Consider the following 19,103-nt stretch of genomic DNA (forward strand, 5'->3'; position numbering starts at 1 on the left):
TCCTCAAGTAAGCGCGCGTAGTTCTCTGCAGCCTGCGGGTTGGTCAACTGCCGGATGTTTGGCCGGGGAGGACGGTTCTGACGTGTGTGAAATACCGTGGATAGTTTTGGACGCACATGTACTGCTACTAGGTGGTGGTCTGTGTCGATATCCGCACCCTGGAGGGAGCGTATGTTTGTAATGTTTGAGAAAAATCGGCCATCAATGAGAACGTGGTCAATTTGATTTGTTGTACGGTGGTCAGGTGATCTCCAGGTGGCTTTGTGGATATCTTTTCGTGGAAAGAAGGTGCTTCTAATCACCAGGCCTCGGGAAGCTGCGAAGCTGATGCATCGTTGGCCGTTGTCGTTCGTGTCGGTGTGTAGACTGTGAGGCCCTATCACCGGTCTATACATCGCTTCCCTACCAACCTGGGCGTTCATATTCCCGATGACAATTTTGATGTCCCGTGACGAGCAGCCGTCGTATGTTGCCTCCAACTGCACGTAGAACGATTCCTTCTCGTCGTCAGGTCTACCTTCGTGCGGGCAGTGCACGTTGATGATGCTGTAGTTGAAGAAACGACCTTTAATCCTCAACAGACACATCCTCTCGTTGATCGCCTTCCAATTGATCACGCGATCCTGCATTCTGCCACAAAAACCCGTTCCCAGCTCGTTGGTTGCTCTACCGCTCTGATAGAACTGGGCCTTGCCTCCACGGACTTTCCACACTTTCTCACCTTTGCGACAGATCTCCTGCAGAGCCACGATGCCGAATTTGCGGGGTTCTAGCTGCTCGAGCAGCACCCTGTCTTCGCCCATAAAATTTAGCGACTTGCAGTTCCAGGTACCGAGTTTCCACTAGTGGTCCGTTTTTCGTTGCCTAGGTCCATACCGAATGTTCCGAGTTATATTTTCTTGAATGTTCGCAGTGTAATTGTTTAGGTAGGTTGCCTTACTAGGGCCACGCTACCGAGTCTAGTGATGGGGCTGCCATCTTGGGTGTAGCGTTCGAGACAACACGTTTCTTTATTCAGCCGCCCGCTCCGGGTCAGACGCTGTTATGAGCCGCCCCTAACCTGGGAAACAGACGCTCAGAAAGGCTGAGCTTTCTTCCGAGGAGGTTAGCCCACCTCCCCCTTCCCTGTCAGCATACGACCAAGGTCCCACCACGGGTTGGTTACCACGATCTTCGCTTGGTTACTCGTATCCCGGCTGGTACCACGGGGAGGTAGGGATAGGAGTTGTTGGGCAGGATGCTATGGACCACAATGGGGTCTATTTTATGCCAACTAGTACGGGTTGTACTGCAGGTACGCTCTGCCCAGCCGTTCACCAGCCAAATATTTTTAAAGCTGTTACTTTACTTCGCCGTTTTGTTTGGTTACCATGATAAAGGCTCAAGCAGGTTGTCAGCTTAGTGGCTTCCAATTAGCAGTCAATCAAGCTAAGTTAACCCGAAAAAAATTTACGATGTATTTTGCGGTGAGAACAATAAACGGACAATGTTTATTATTGTAACCATAAAAAACATGGTATTTTTACTGTAAGCTTGCAAACGTTTTTTTTTTTCATTACCATGTTTTAATAACGTTTTTCGTTGTTGCATCTACCACTGACAAATAAATTCGCTAATTAGCAACGCTAAAATTCTGTAGCGATTTAGCGATTTCGCTAATTTTCGAGCTGGTTAGCGAAACTGTTAGCGTCGCTAAAATTTTGGCCTTCGAAACGCTAATCGCTAATTCGCTAAATTTTGTAGAGAAGCGATAATAGAAATATTTAGAAAAACTGTGAATTGCTGATGGCGTACGTAAATTGCTTCGAAAGATGAACATACTTTAATGCTTTTTGTTTTACCCTAGAATGGAGTTCCAGTTATCGTAAAAGCCACTGAAGCATTTTGAAAAACAAGCACAAGGTCTAGATTGAATTTTCGGCACACCAAGAACTTTGGTAAATTGCAATGCGCTTGAAATTATGACAACTTTGGTTCTACTTTTTTGATTCAGATAATAATTGAATTTTTACGAAAACATTCCTAAGAGTACAGTAACTATTCGCTAACTGGGCACGCTTTAACTGGGCGCTCGCTAACTGGGAGGATTCCCAGTTAAAAAGACAACAAACGTCAAATATCTAAACGAACGGGGGGCATGTGGATTGGGAACGAAAACTGAAAAATTAAAGTTTTTCTAATCGAGCATATTTAAAATACAAAAACAATAATATAGCTGATGAGAGATAAGTTTTTAGTTGTGGCCTCTCTATTTGGTGATCAACTTGAGAACGAAAGTCTTTTATGAAGTTGTCGCGAAGCAGCGATATCCATCGAACTTCCCCTCGGCGTAGAGATGATATCCCAGTTAGCGAGCTGATTTCAATAACTGGGAAATGCTCGTCGCCCAGTTAGCGAACAGTTGCTGCATCTATTTTCAATGCAAGCTAAATAACTTTTGTTATTCTTGTTTTTACATCATCAAATATGAATACCGTTTCGTGAACCTCTTATTGTAAATACTTAGCTTTGAAAAGTAATTGTTTTCGTTTGTTCAACCAAAAAAGATCAAAGTGGTCCAAATCTTACAAAACACGAGCAATAAATATAGCGACATGACTAGCATAGCATAGCATAGCATAAACAGCTGCACAACTTCGTAGGTGGTGTCAGTAACAATACTTTGTTTACGAGAACATATTATCCCCGTTTGTGAGCAGCAACATGAAAGTTGGGATCTAATCAAATACTGCTAAACAAAAGTCAGATGTCTCCAGAGAATTGTTACCGCCCTGGCCACGTCCTTGCAACTGTTCGGGAACGGAAAAGGAATGTTAGTCCAACATTTACTTAAGAGAACCTCAGAGAACTCTACGTGCCCTCATAAATGTTACGTGAGATGGGAAATTTTAGTAGGAAAGGGAGACCCTGGGATACATCTGTTAGATGTTGCGGGTCGATAATTGATTATATTATAGGGATGAATTTTGAGAGCTACGAAGAGCTGAAGTTATTGTGATTTACCGACTTTTTAGTTTAATTTGTATTTTATCAGTTGAATTTTTATATTTTTTATATAGCAATTTTACTGTTTTATGTTCTGTAGTTATGGGTGAATGAATACGTAGAATTTAGACCCTTAATAATTTAGTTATACGCTTATTTTTATCCACCGGTTTGACGTAACTTTCATTAGTAGCAAATCAATCTTTAGTCAGCCAGCCTGAAGGGGCTTCACCTCTTAGTTGAACATTGTCAAACAAGACCTACGTAAACAAAGTACAATGTTTGCCGAAACATCAACCCGAAATTCTGAAAATATGTGCTAAATGACGCATTCGTATGAACAAGACATCCTCTGTTTATTTACAAACATTTTAGTGAATAATTAGTTTATTATTTACGAAACACAAAACGGATCTGTATGAATCTACCTCTACACGTCGATGATAAAAGCAAAAGAATACAACGCCGCCTACATGTCAAAAAACAATTGCAGTTGAGCATATAGTATGCCAACGCAAACAACTCAAACAGAAATAATCTAAATAAATAATATCACTTATCTCGTACGAAATCCTTCTAAGACAGCATATTCCGATAGTTCTGTTATTTAAAACACCAACACTAGTAATTTTAGTTGATTTCACTATTTATTTTCGCGCAAACACACTTGTAATGAAGAAATTACGTGGAGATAAAAACGCGCACAAACAATCGGCATTGTTGCCAGTTACCTCGTCAGCAATAAATATAGCGATATGACTGTTTACAAATTAAAAAGTTAGCGATTAGTGAAAGTTCCGCTAATGTGGGTTTAGCGTTTAGCGATTATCGAGCTAAATTTTCCGGTTAGCGACTTAGCGATTAGCGTCGCTAAATTTTCGATTAGCGGTGCCCACCACTGGATATTGCGATGAACAACCTTCGATTCAAACTTGTGCTTGAACTTGTACCTACATCACTCTTGGAGGAGTAGTGGTTTTGTCTTTAGTGTAGAATTGGTCGTTTTCGGGCATTTGAGACTTCGATAGAGGAAAGTAGCTCTCATTATCCAGAATGAAGAACTTTTCACCGTACTTCCGAGTCATCCAGCGACATTGAGATCTCACAGTTTGGATTTGATCGTCAGTGTATCTGTTTTGTTCTTTCTACATACTATTTCCTACTTCTTCAAGCGTTATCTTATTCATTACCTGCGTTGGGCGGCAGATCACGCGGAAGTAAAGATACGGTATACGGTGGATACCGGTACATTCAACTCTTAAAATGGTCCACTGTGGACTTTTTTCCACGATCTTCGTTTGTTTGGAGGAATTGTACAATGCAGGCGCGTTTCTCTTGTTTCGATGGTGTTTTGAACCCGACTGAACATGTTAGAGGAGAATAGAGTCTGTGACAGATTTCTAAAGGGGGTAAGGAATTATTCACCTAAGGTGATAATTTTTTGCGAATGTTCCTATAGCAAAGTACCAGAACCATTCTTATTTTCAAGTGGAAAGTCGTTAAATTAAAATATTGCTAAAGGTTAAATTATGTTTTAATCGATTAATTATTAATACTCTAACCGATTTCGTACCCTAACCATAACCTAATGTCAACAAATGGTCGTATCTGGAACCCACCCTCCAAGAGTTGAGGAATATATTATGATAAATCTCAACGAAGATTCAAACTGTAAATGCTTCATGAGCTACCTGGTAATTCAATGTTCATTATTTACTTTATCTATGAACTAATGTATCCGCATAGCTATAATAAAACTGATTTCCACGCCTAGCAAACTACGAACCTTTCGGATCGTATACCTACACCCCACATTGCATGGTGCGACGCAACACGTCAATATGTAGCGTCAATCTTGAATTCTATCAGTGTTGCACCGTAAGAAAACATAAATGCGCGCGCACGACCGTTTGAATCTAACCGGTCGATGTGGCGGGCAAATTTGCGGTCCCATGTGCTAACGATCACGGCACTAACGACTGATTTGGGCCCGACTCGATCAGCGCCGCGTCGGTTCGGTAGTGTGCAGCTCAGATTGCGAGCTTACGCGTTCAAGACACGATAGAACGGAACGTAGGAAACGATCGAAGCGCAACTGCACTAATAAAAACAATGAAATTCCTTGAGTAAATCACACCGCAGTGTGGAACTGTCTACGATTAGGGTAGGGTAGTTTATTTCTAGAATTTACTAAGTTAAATTTTGAAGCTTAACTTTTTAGATCAGCTCAAATCAAATCATTTCATTGTAATTGCAATAGTTTTCCATCGTAGTAACAGGTGTAAGCCGTGCAAAGAATAAGAATCGTAACGTAAGGGAAATAAAACAGCTGTGTGTTTCTGCTCGCGGACAAGTACCTAATCGAGCTAAGCGCATTAGTTACAGCGTACTCTCTGTACCTTAACCTAGGAGTTCAAATTGAACCGTCAGTATATGTTCGGGTATCCTTTCGAATGGCTGTTCTCGCGGGTAAGTCTACGCTATCATTCATTACAGGGTGTCATTCAAAGTGGCTACGGCGGGCTTGAGCGCGGGGAAAGTTCTCTCCCAGAAGATCTGGTTAGAAGTTGTTTGCCATTAGTGCGGCGTCGACGGTCGATTTATTCGCTGATCGTTCGTCCGGTTTGTGTGTGATGCTGAGGGGGTGTCGAAAACCGCTCGGCAAGGAAGATTCTGAGCGCCTTCGCTGTACTCGCGCAGTTTAGTTCTAGTGCGTACGCCACCCCGTCTGGACGTGCCGTCTTCGGAGTAGTGCCTTGGCTTAGTACGAGTGTAACAAGTTCTCTCTTGTACAAAAGCAGCGTTGTGTAATAAAGAACTGTTTAGTTTACTGGACTGGTATTATATAGAAATTGGAAATTGCTCGTTTTGGCTGTACCTTAAGTGACAGTTCGTGGCAAGGATCGCACCAACCGCGCTCAGTTCTAATTGAATCAATTTGTTTTCGGTGCTTTTGCCGCGAGCTCTCGTGTAATCAAGCGCCGGTTATGTCTGCTATGCAAATCGGCCGGCCGTTGCAATTGTTTCTCAACGGTGAGTTGTAGTTTTAGCTATCTCTTCGAACCTGTTGGTTGTTGACTAGCGACAGACAGAATTTGTACTAATTTAATTATAATCGTCAAGACGGTAGTGATTCAATTGGCGCCGTTTGTCGCTTTTTTTTTCGCGCTCTGTGTCAGTGTTGTGTGTTGTTTGATATCTCTACGTTAGCTTCGGGTGGGTTAACTTTGAAAATAACATGTTCAATATTGAGGTTGCTTACATGATGCCATTGTACGGATTTCAGTAGTATCTTTATGCATGTATGTACTATTTACTTGAAATATGACAAGTTTTTGTCACGAGTGTTCGAATCTACGCTACTAAATGGCACTTTCGCAGAGTTGTCAATAATTTGTATACGAGTATTGCTTTGAAGGCTGCATATAAGTCGTGATATGAAAAAGTTAAGAATTATTAAGTGTTAACAGAAAGTTGCTGTAATGAGATTCATGTGGCTAACATTATGTGAGACAATGATCTCCCCTAGAAGTTTTTACTCTGAAACTGTTTATTTGTCACGGCATAATGTTTGCATTTCGAATTCCATTGTTTGTGTTATAGTATAAAATTAGGTTCGAATTGTTCAACTTAAAGAAATATAACAATTGATAGAGCACGTAACCTTGAAATAAATAATAAGTTCTATTATGAAGTTTTGGAAACAATAAGGAACTCGAGTTTTTATTGTATAAAATTCAATGTTCTTTGTTTCTAATCTAAGAAAATAAATATTCATTACATATTGTTGAGATAGAAATTAAAAAGTCTGTGAGAAAGTTATGTGCACCGGTGGGAATCTACATTGCGATTCATAATATTGAGTAGAATGTTACAAATTTGAATTTGGTAATCATCAAGAACCTCCCAGCTGGTCTCGAGGTACGATGCTGGACTAACAAGCCAGTCGTCGTAGGTTCGAGTCTCGGCTCGGGAGAGACTGTTAGTGTTAGTAGGATCGTAGCGCTAGCCCCGCCAATGTTCTGTTTTTTTTTTTTGTAAGATTTGGACCACTGCGACCATTATTTTGATCTTTTGTGGTATAAAATTGTCCTGTACACTTAACAGTTGGTTGCGAAGTCTGTGTATAATAAACAGAAGGTCGAGTTCTGATAGGGAATGTAGCACCAAGGCTTTGCTTTGCTTTGTTCATCAAGAACCATGCAGGCAAAATAATTACTATCTAACGTTATGCTTTCACCTAAGTGATTTTCTCACAACTTACATATTAATTAACTAACTACGCAAAAATACGTCGAAACTTGGGTTATTGTCATAAAGCGGTGGGCATGTATGAGATTGTGACAAAAGTGCTTGCTTTGAAAAGTTTTCCAAAAAATTTTTGCTTAGATCGGAGGATTGTAATTGAAATAACCTAAATGAATAGCGCACTAAATGCATTGGCATAGAAAAAATAAGCTCAAGTATCTCGAACAAAATAAATAAATGAATATAAAAATGACGTTGTGATGCGTAAAATAACTCAGACTTCATTTGAATTAGTCCTGGAGTCTTATGCATGGTGTGTCCAACAACCGTAGACCATTTCCAGGGTTACCAAGTTATAGCTGTTTAGACAGGACAATTCGAGTATCAATCACCCTATCGAGTCAGACGCTGTTGAATGCCGCCTCCGACATCAGAACACAGTTATGTATCGTCATTCTTCTCAGCTTTTACACAACTAAAGCTCATATCGGAACTGATCATCTAGACTGAGGTTGCATTAGGGATTCCGAATACGTAATGAAAATTTTTTAAGTGTCATCTGATTAAACAAAAAAATAATGAGAAAAATATAAAAAAATACCTCTCCAGGAGAAAGGCAAACCATCAAATTTTTTTTTGTACTCATTTCTAATTATCTCATCTCAATCTTAATCTCTTATAATCTTTTCATCTTGTATTTCAATAAATGTGGTGAAACTTTTGTTTTCCCTCGTGGGAGGATGCCGACCATGGTAATAGTTTTGATTTGCAAGACTTGTTTAATTATGATTATCACGGCGCCGCGACAGGAACAATAAATTACTTACTGCTGTTAAGAACCTTCCTAACGAGTGCCGGAATCGTTAGACGACGCGTGATTAGATTCTGCACGTTCGAATTACACACAAACTGGGTTAAGCCGATGCCTTTATCATGGTATGAACTCGACCTGCCTGACAGCCTGAATCACATGGTAACGTTCTTATGCAAAGCATCGAAGAAAAAAAACTGCGGCATACAGGCGTACAGTTTACAAACAAGGCGGCTCGAGATAGGGCACAAGCCATCGGGAAGATCACGTTTCATTGCGTCATACCGTGATTGGCCATTGATAGGAGAAAAAGCAATGTTATTCGCAAACATCTGGAACTATCTTGAGACAGACACTTTTAGCATATATAACAGCAAAGTTTCCAGCGTGGAAGCTGAACTTCTTCTGATAGTGGCCAACACACCATCGAACGGGGTTAACCCACATAGATATCGCAGCGCCGAGTTTCTTCAGCAGAAACCGGGACACATGGCGAACTTCTCATCCGTCAACGATTGTTCTAGACCTATAGCTGCGTTCGAGTGAGCTAAATTTCCACAATCGCTGTTTTTTTATTGATTCGCTTTCGTCTTTTTTCTTTTTCCGCATACTGCCCCTTAGCCTCAAACGGCTTAAAATAGGTGACAGTGAATTGCAAATATGCACTTGTGTGTGTGTAAATGCCGATCGATTGAAATGCATTTTCTGTTCCGTCGTCCGGTCAGTGACGAGGTGGCTTGACCATTGCGTATAAGTATACATTATATATGTGTGGAATACAGGGGTTCGATTCCTTAGCACCCAGCCCTTGGGGAACCTCTCGCGGGTGCCGATCGAACGGGTGCAGGGTTCTGGGAGAAGTAGCAGGGCAAGTTTCCCGCGTTCAATTGTAGAACGATTATTTGTGATGAGCGCTGGATTTTGCTGTCAGTCGTCACTAATAAAAGTGGTTTCATTGTTGGCTGACTGAGGTACAAATTGTTAGTTAACGATAGATTGTATATAGTTTTGTTGCTTTGTGAGCTCAATTATTTTCTAATAACAATAATGATAGTGAATTGTTGATTATAGAAAAACAATAAGACTACAATAAGGAAAACGCAGTATGTAAGTAATATTTCCATGTTGCACAACAACGTGATTGAAATTATTCTCAATCTATGTGAATCTTTTCTAATACCGTCTAAATTTTTATAAGTATATTTTGCATAAATTAAAACACCCTAATAGGAATAATTACTGCTTGGCTTGCGAGGGCTTTCACCCAAATATTTTGTTAGATCATCTCTAGAATAAACCGATAAATGCATAGAAATGCATACAAAACTTTACCCAGTTTCCATGATTGCTGGTTTCTCATATAAAAAACTAATATAGTATACCAATCTTCATAGCCTCGAATATGTTAGAAAGACTTTCTGCAGATAAATTAATTTACTGTTGACTGTTTTATTTTTATGTCATTTTTAAAATTATCTGCCTTTATAGGTAACTTTGCTGAGTTGTAATTATTACTATGTACGGATTTCACGCAAACTTGAGTAAGAGGCAGACATTTCATTTCATTTTAAAATACTGGAAAAATTTGAATTGAGATTCCTTACTGCACAAAATCTGTTTAAAAAAAGTGATTAAAAAGGTTATCGCAGGTTCCTTTAAACTTATGTCTTTCAGACATACAGTTTAGTAGGCTAAAACTCGTCTTAACATTTCAAAATGGGCGCTCTCACGAAGAATAGTTTTTCTTACAAGTACTCAGCTTGTTTTTTTTTGCATTTTTTTTACTAATTTTTTTCAACCAAGTTTCAATTCAGGGTATACTGATAGTTTCGCCTTTTTATATTATGTACAGGTCACTGAATTAGACTGTAAGCCTCTTTTTCGTGTGCCGACCGAACTTCCAGCGAACGTCGGTTTTGCAACATGTCCTATCGCCGTCAAACACTGTCCTCTTGCACGCCACCGCCGAGGATGGTTCTTAATACTTGTCATTCGAAAACTGCAGGTGCTCGCAGTAGGCTTGTAAACGGTCTACATTTTTATTTGTTCCGCTGCGTTAGTGTGCCTCGCAGTAGACTGTCGCTTTTAAATGTAAAACGTCCGGTCGGCTCTTGCACGCGAACTAAATGGTAGAATAACATTCGCGCCCATCGAGGAGATATCAAATGACATTCATGCGGAGATGTTACTTTATTTTATTTTTATCTACTTTATACCATTTTACCATTTCTGTTGAGAAATATTATTACCTACACGATCAATGCAATAAGTAATGTTCAAAATCTCCGCACCCAGCGTCCGTTAGTAAGCATAAAATTACTAAGCACAATCAGCGGTACGATATGAGCAATGAAAAATTATCGTCTGAAAATTAATAAATATGCCGAATTCTTCCACGAGAAATTGGTTCAAACTCTGAACGGCTTCAATCGCACCAATTTTAAACCAATACAGGATGGAGTTAGAATCGAGGAACCTGTCATATTCATCGAACCAGCGAACGTTGAAATGCCATCGAAAGTTGACTGGAAGAAGAAAGACATGGTTACTCCAGTGAAAGACCAAGGTCACTATGAAACGTGCTGATTCTCTCGATAACCGGTGCTTTCGAGGGTTAACCTTTCCAAAAAAACTGGCGAACTGATTTCGCTCTCAGAGCAGAATCTGGTCGATTGCTCTGGTAAATATGGCAACAACAGCTGCAGTGGTGTAATGATGGATTCGGTGTTCCAATATATTAAGGGATAACAATGGTATCAATACAAAAACTTGCCATAATAACCTGAAAGCTGTCGGAGCTACTGATAAGGAATTCGTTGATGTTCCTCAGGGTGATGAAGAAGCTCTGCAGAAGGCTTTGGCGACGGTAGGATCAGTGTCTGTTGCTATCGATCCTTCTCACGAACCGTTCTTGTTCTGCTTGGAAGGTGTGTACTAAGAGCCACAGTGCGGCTCATAGACCTCAGATCACGATGTTTTGGCTGTTGGGTATGGTACTAGGGATGATGGAAGATTATTGGCTAGTGTAGATCTCTTGGGGAACCACCCTGGTTGATAAGAGCTATGTAGAGATGGCAAGAGTTATCAGCGACAGATGATTTTTATGTTAAGGCCATAAAGCGCGGGACTGCTCCCAAGTGCATGGTATGCACAGGTAAGTGGGACGCTAAGCACGCCACGGGTGGTCCCAAGTGGTCCCAAGTGTCCGGCTACCAAGCAGTCACTGAGTCGTTGTCGGACATTAGCATCGCATCAGACCCCTACCGCATCCCTACTGGAAACGATAACTGGGTTGCGGATAAGTCCGGGATGGCGGCCTAATAGACGACAGGTGGGTAATAGAGTCGACCTCCAATGAAGGCTACGTGGTTGCCAAGGTGGACGAAGTATTTTGCTGCAGTTGCTATGCTCCACCGCGTCTAGGTCCGCTTAGATGATCGATCGTGTAACCGTGGAACTAATGGGTCTAAAGCCGTTGGTGGTGGCGGGAACGCTTGCGCTGTTGAGTGGGGAAGTCGCTGCACTAACCAGAGGGGTCAGATCTTGTTGGAAGCTCCGACGAAGCTCAACTTAGCTCTGGCCAATGTCGGTGTCGAAAATACCTACAGCCGAAATGGTGCGGAATCGATCATCGACGTGACGTTCGGTAGCCCGGGACTGATCAAGAACTGGAGGATAGATAACGGCCACACTAATAGCGACCACCAGTTGGTCAGTTATTGCGTGGATGCCAATGTATTTGCAGAAGTAATAAGACAAGACAGTGCAAGACAGAGGATGCAACGCGAGTGCACCGATGCGCAAAGATCAAAGCGCCAGGCAGCATTCAAATCCGATAAGGTAATGCTTAAAAGCGCAATAAAGGCCAGTAAACGAGCCTGTTTTGAGAGACTTCAGACAGTGCCAATACGAACCCATGGAGTGACGCTTATAGACTCATTACGGCCAAGACCAGAGTCTCGCTAGCCCCGGCAGAGCAATCACCAGCCATGTTGGAGCGGATCTTTGAAGGACTTTTCCCACACCACGAGCCGAACCCGTAGTCTCCAGCTGCTGAGCTACCACAAACAGCGAGTTACTACAGTCGCAGAGGTCGAGGAGCGCAAACTCCCTGGAGGTGAGCAAAGGCACCGAGACCGGATGGAACTCCGAACCTGGCCATAAAGATGGCCATAAACGTTGTTCAGGGTGGTCATGTCGCAATGCTTAGACGACTACCTCTTACCGGATAAGTGGAAGCGACAGGGATTGGAAGGGGAAACCACCAGGTGAACCAACGGCACAAAGAACCAATTCGGGTTCCGTGAAGGTAGGTCCACGGTGGACGCTATTGTCACCGTCACCAAGACGGTCGAGGTAGCACTCCAGCGTCCCGATTACCAAGGGGTAGCGTAAGGTTCCATCTTGGGTCCGGTACCGTGGAGTGCCATGTATGACGGTGTGCTGAAGCTTAAGCTCTCACCGGGAGCGTTGATTGTAGGCTTTGTGGACGATAGCTATAGAAGTCTTCGGCGAGTCAGTCTATGAGGTTGAGTTGAGAGCCGCGCTATCCATACGCGAGTCGAGGATTGAATGCACTCCAGGAAACTAGCGCATTATAAGACAGACGTCATCGTTGTGAACAACCATAAATCGGAACAGAAGGCGCCGATTAGTGTCGGTGGATGCACTGTCGCCTCAAAGCGATCCTTGAAGCTCTTGGGGGTAATGGTCGACAATATGCTCACGTTTGGGAGCCACGTCGACAATGCCAGCATTATCGCGCATGATGTCAAATACCGCCGAGTTGTATTTAGCAGAAGGTGAAAGCGGCTAGCTAGCGTGGCAACGGCCATACTCAGGTACAGCGGACTCGTGTGGTCGAAAGCGTAGAGTACTTACTTCCAGTTACCGCGAGAAACTGGAAAGCACCTACAGGCTCATGTGCCTGAGGGTCGCCTGCGCGTATCGAACCGTGTCATATGAAGCTATGACTATGAATATGCTTTCTGGCTGCCTATCAGGATCATCGTCAAAAACTTCGATGGCTAAGTAGCAGCGGGAATGGTCCAATTGTACCAAGGCACCGACTAATCCCGGAGATTGCCGGATGGATCGAGAGGCGCCATAGGGAAGTTAACTTCCACCTGACATTGATACTATCAGGCCATGACTGCTTTAGGCAGTACCTGCACAAGTTTGGTCACGCGGAATCACCCCTGTCCCCACAATTTACGAGCGCGGATGTAACCGCTGAGTATGTGTTTTTTGTATGTCTCCGTTTCGCACAGGTAAGAAGCGAAATGTTGACAGTGAGCAAGCCGGATACTACTCCTGAAAACATGGTGCGCAGGACGAGAGCACCTGGAGAGCAGTCATCATTGCTGCTTCCCAGATCGTTCGCCGGCATCGAAATGCCAGTGAAGGCTAACTCTGCTTTTACGAAGTCAGCGAAGTTGTTGAAAATAAGGGGGTGCAATTAGTACACTCGCCCTCTCCCGGAAGCAATGCCTAACGGCAGTCTCAGGGAGTTTCGGGTTCGAGAAAAGATGGGAAACATATCACACATGATGCAGCGGTACGATGTCGAAACCCGCAACCAATCCCACTGTCTCGCCCAACCAGGACCAAAGTTGTTACGCTGTTTCATGTCCCGAGTAGACCCGGATTTGAGGGGGGGGGGCGGCAAAGGGGGGAAATTACCCGGGCCTCCAGATTCAAGGGGCCCCCTTGGTCCTGGGGTGACCTTTTTTTGCTCGTCACCTTCCAGAACGTTGCCTCTAAATGTTTTAAAAAAGAAGGCCTCACAAACAAATTTGCCCCGGGCCGGGTGTCTAAATCCGGCCCTGGTCCCGAGTACCACCTGGACTTTTGGTTTAAGCGTTCAGAGTTCTGAATGCACTAACAAGATGATATTCAAGCCGCTTCTAGTCTGAAAATGCATTGCAACATTTAGGGAACTTTCAACAAAGCTATGCTACTTTGGGTACCCGGTCACTGCGAAATCGTAGGAAATGAACATGCCGACAGCCTAGCAAGACAAGGATCCGCTCAGCACTTTATTGAACAGTAACCATTTCTGGGTACCTCCATATCCGCCATTATAGCGAACTAAGTACATGGGAAATGCTAGAAATACCATCTCATTGGCAACATGCACAGGGTTGCAGACAAGTTAAACAGTTTATCTACCCCAAAATTGCGGTACCCAAAAAGCTACTTAGTTTAACTTGTAATGAACTACGCCTACGGGATTCGTCGCTGGACACTGGTCTTCTCTTTACCATTTAGGAAAATCGGAAAAGTCCCAAATGATTATTGTCGCTTTTGCAACGATGAGAGTTCAGCACATCCTCTTTGCTATTGTGGGGATCTTGCTTCATTAAGGCTCAACTTATTCGGAAGTTACCTCTCAACTTCACAGGTATGGAAAACCAAAAACCAACAGCCCACTAGCTCAACTCCATCAATGAGTACGAACATCTTGTAGCATGTGTAAAGCAATCGGGGCCAGCCACAAAAGACAAACATTCCTGTCGAAGTGGCACTTCTGTCCAATACCCTTCAGGGATTTAAAAAAAAGCCACTTTTAACATAGAGAACAGACGCTATTTCGAGCCTCACCTATTATGATGGCTAGAAGCTTGCATTAGTTCCTGAAAAAGCCTCCCTTTCCTGTTAGCAACCCTATCAAAAAAGCATAACTAGAAAATTACAAAATTCTATCAACATGAGATACAAATAACAAAATTTGATACGAGTTTGTATTTTCCCATATATCTTGAATAACGAAATTGAATCGGAATGAGTTATTAAAACAAATCTTGAAATGAAGTTGCCCTGAAACAAGTCTAACAAATTTTTCATCGCTATCAAAACCTGTTTTTTCTAACAATAGTTGTTATTATATTGTTATGTAAGCTATCATATTTTGTTAGAAAGCTGATACGTTAGTAACAAAGTTTGGTATGAGTTTGATACTAGTAGAATTATTTTTGTTATAATTTCTGTTATTTTAACACCTAACGGGATCAAATTTAAAACAAAATTTGAAAGTATTTTCTCGAAATAAACTAACAACTTCTGTTGCATTTTTGTTTTGCCTTTCTGATCGGGAAGTCACCAGAGACCTAACCAGGGTTGCCAATAACATTCTTGAACAAACTGGAAGAATGTTGAAGATAAAACTGGAAAAAACTGGATTGAGCCCTAAAGGTAACCCGATCAGAAAGACAAAACAAAAATGTTACAGAGGCTGTTAGTTTGTTATGTGAAAAACCTTTCAGGTTGTGTTAAAGTTTTGATCCCGTTAGGTGTTAAAATAACAGAAATCATAACAAAAAATATTCTACTAATATCCAACCCATATCAAACTTTGTTACTAACGTATCAGCTTTCTAACAAAATGAGATAGCACATAGAACAGTATAATAACAACCATTGTTATGAACAACAGGTTTTGATAGAGACGAAAAAATTGTTAGATTTGTTTCAGAACAACTCTATTTCATGATTTGTTATTATAACTCATTCAGATTCAACTTTGTTATCCAAAGTAAATGGGAAAATACCAAATATGTTATTTGTATCTCCCGTTGATAGAATTTTGTAATTTTTTAGTTATGCTCTTCTGATCAGGAACATATAAGAATTTTATACGGTAAAGTTTAATTGTGCCCCTTAAATTTTGTTTGAGATGGTCATTGAATCAAGAGTCATTTTAGATTTTACACATGCTACAGAAATGACAAAGCGCTTCCATATCAAAATTCGTAGTAATCTTGTCCCAGGTTACAATTTTTTTATAAAAAATAGTAATCTTACGGTTAGGCTAGACTTTTATTTAAAGATTTTACAAGTTTTTAAACAGATTACTTAATCCATTATTGTTCAATTTCCTTTAACATTGTTTTTAAATGTTTTTGTTAAAACTCTTCATCATGTCATGTTCATGTTACCATCGATTTTGCTGAGTTTTGTGCGAGCGGAAAAAGAAAGGAAGAAACCAATAAGATACTTTTTTACTCAGCTGAAACACCTCTCATGAATTCTTAACAATGAATCAGGTTATAAATTTTGCAATGTAAAACTTTTTCAAAATAGACAAAATTATGCGAACTAGAATTAAAAGCTTATAAAATCTGGATAAAACTGTAGGACTCAACTGTTTGACTGGACTGAAAAAAACTGGAAGAATCTAGTTTAAACTGCATCATTGGCATCTCTTGGTCTAACTGGGCTTGGTATCCAAGGTTACTCATACACCACTGAAAGGTAGTGATAGTATAGTTACTGTACAAAAATAAGGAGGACTTTTTGAAAAATGTTTTCAAAAAGTTGTACTTTGTGATAGAGTAAGAAATTTTATTAAAAAATAATATATAACCCTTTAAACAGAATTTTGTAATAACTAGCATCTTGATAAATCTTATCAATTTTCTTACAGAACAAACATTGTGATAGCTTAATTTTTACTTATCAGCTCTTTCACAAATTGTTCAATGCTGCGCAAGTTATACCAACTCTTATGACTTTTGCGTGAAATAATAATTTTATTAGCTTCTGCTCACAAGCTTTTTTTGCGCTTTTTGCGTTGAACCCAAAACTTCACACGCGTCCGTCCGGTTGTTTCGTGAATATAAATATTTAATTTTAAGTTTTAGTAAAGCGGGCAATGTATGCAGTTTGCGAGGATGCGAAAATGAACGGGAATAGAAGGTGTGACTTTTAGGCTTAGAAAATTTTTTTTTCCCTCGTCCAGACGGGACTCGAACCCGCAAAGCCTAAAAGTCACACCTTCTATTCCCGTTCATTTTCGCATCGTCGCAAACTGCATACATTGCCCGCTTTACTAAAACTTAAAATGTAAGTCATATGACAAAAATGAAATTAGTTCGTAAAGTAAATATTTAATTATTATTTTAGAATCTGAATCCGAATTATCAAAACATTAATTCTCTGATTGTGTTGAACCATTGTGTCGCTAACAGTGATTCATTGCTAGGAGCGATTTCGTCGCTTTATGCTAATCACCTGAATGGAATTCAAAGTTTATTTTAGGTGCATCTGGGTGTGAACAGATACCTACTTTCCGGCTATTGAAATGTTACTACCGGTTTGTGACCTTCAGTTCCGTTAGCACTTTGAGGCTCGCTCGGATGACCTTGCAGAAGATTTTGCAACTGTCAGTTACCGTGGTTCCGTATTCCGATCGCACTATTCAGGAGGATGAAATTCCGGTAGAACGGGTTACGGGTTCTCTTCTCGAGGATCGTATTGTTTTTTGCAGTCTAAATTTCAGTAGTTTTCATCCTGTGATATTTTTACATTAGAAAAAAAATAGTGTGGTATGGAACGTAAATCTTATAATTTTTTTCTACATTGAAACGATTCAGCTGAAAATTCACTACATGTAGGACTATTTGTACCGAGTCAACTAAACGTTAGTTCATTCGGCATTAGATGCCATCATATAGCACCAAGCAAAATGAGTATTGTCCAAGGCAATTAAGTGATCTAACAACCTTCGGGTGCATCAGATTTCACTGCCGCTGGTGGGTTAGAAATCATGCGTAGTGATTAAATTTTTGGTTATAGCTCACGTTCAAGCGAACAATTTTTGGACACTTCCAAGGTTTGACCAGTGGCGGGTGTCGCAGAAGTTGTCGCCTTAGGAGACGGTAAATGACCTTACAAGGGTGAAACACAAAATAAAACCACATAGCGGAAAGTAACCGGCTAACCGAACAGCTGACGATGATGACTATACATATATTTATTTCATATGGTTCATATTGCTATGCTAATCAATGCACGGAGCGCTTGTCGCTTCCAGACGGGCGGATTGTTTTGATTTTAGCTATAAACATGCTATTAACATATTATCATAGGGGTCTTCCGACACGAAACAGTCCCCCTCAAAGAAGCTTGGGCTTTTTTGGGAGTGGTATAATTAGTATTAGAATTTTTTGGCTGAGTGTGTTTAGATTCTTCCAGCTAATCTTGTTTGTGGGCAGGGTTTTAAACTAATAGTTACTCACCTGCTGACCTTGGCGATCAGACTAAAAACTGTTATGTGCGTAGTATTTGTGGTAGATAATTTATGTATGCAAATGTTCGAAACTTTAAAACCATCCTCTATGCCTTAGAAAGTAATAAACTAGCAAATTGCTTGAAAAACTAAATCCCAGTACAATATTGTTAGCATATCATTTTTAACTTATCAAGCTTCCAACTATTAAAAACGGAAATTACACTTCTCTCATTTCAGATAATCAGCAACAAAAACGTCTCTGACTGAAATCAGCGCTTATTAGCAGTAGACTGTTAACTGTAAACTTGTGTTAGGAATCACGTTGCCGGCGGTGTGCTGCCATTATTAGGATGGACTTTTGCTGATAACGAGTATCTAATGAAGCTTCAATCGTAACATCGGGATTAGGAATAACGTATTGTTATTTATCTTCTGTAAATTAGCTGTCTCACTGGTGAGATTAAGGATTGTAGAAGTTATAACTGACAGTAGAGTGGAAATAACACGTGTCATCCAACGAGGAGTTACGCGTTTTCGCGGCTAATTTTGTTGTGTACATCAGTCCGTTTAGGTTCAACGGATATTTTATTTCAAAAAAATGGATATCACTTTCGACAACATTACCTACACCGTCTCGGTGGGGAAAAAAGGTACGTCTAACAATAATTTTCAACTGATTGTATAATGTAAGAAATGTTCAACAAACTGATCTTCCTGAATTCGAAAACAGGATCCTAAGTTATGTCATTGTATTACATTTAGGAATTCAACGATATCAAGTTGTGAAAAATTATTTCAAAATTTGTCATCAAATAATATTTTACGCAGATTTGACGTGAACAAATGAAATTTGTTGAATTTTTTTTTTGAATTATTTTCTACGATCCAAAAGTTGGTCATATCTTCGCATGCAAAGTTAATTGGACCTTAGCTCACACCATAAAACACGCAGTATAAGTCAAAAGGCGTTAATTTATTAGCGACGACAGGATTGAAGCTCAAACAGAACTTGACAGTTGCAGTCGCTCCTCCGCTGCGACATTGGCC

General features: G+C 40.7%; 2 protein-coding genes across 7 annotated transcripts in view; both read left to right on the forward strand.

The window, feature by feature from the left end:
- Nucleotides 1–5,310: 5,310 nt before the first annotated feature.
- The window catches only part of LOC129727596 (ATP-binding cassette sub-family G member 1), a 102,487-nt gene continuing 88,694 nt past the window's right edge, over nt 5,311–19,103 (forward strand). Inside the window, exons 1-3 of one of the 6 annotated variants that reach the window (XM_055685579.1) lie at nt 5,471–6,018; nt 18,294–18,427; nt 18,500–18,706. In XM_055685579.1, coding sequence (XP_055541554.1) covers nt 18,655–18,706 — 52 coding nt within the window. In that variant the 5' untranslated portion in view covers nt 5,471–6,018; nt 18,294–18,427; nt 18,500–18,654. The other 5 variants (XM_055685575.1, XM_055685574.1, XM_055685577.1 and 2 more) reach the window with 5 other exon arrangements.
- On the forward strand, nt 10,394–11,073 carry LOC129728518 (cathepsin L-like). Its single transcript, XM_055686963.1, is given in 3 exon segments — nt 10,394–10,789; nt 10,791–11,053; nt 11,055–11,073. Coding segments are annotated over 3 exon segments (678 nt in total).

This window comes from Wyeomyia smithii, chromosome 3 (assembly GCF_029784165.1).
Source record: "Wyeomyia smithii strain HCP4-BCI-WySm-NY-G18 chromosome 3, ASM2978416v1, whole genome shotgun sequence".
NCBI classification, from domain to species: domain Eukaryota; kingdom Metazoa; phylum Arthropoda; class Insecta; order Diptera; family Culicidae; genus Wyeomyia; species Wyeomyia smithii.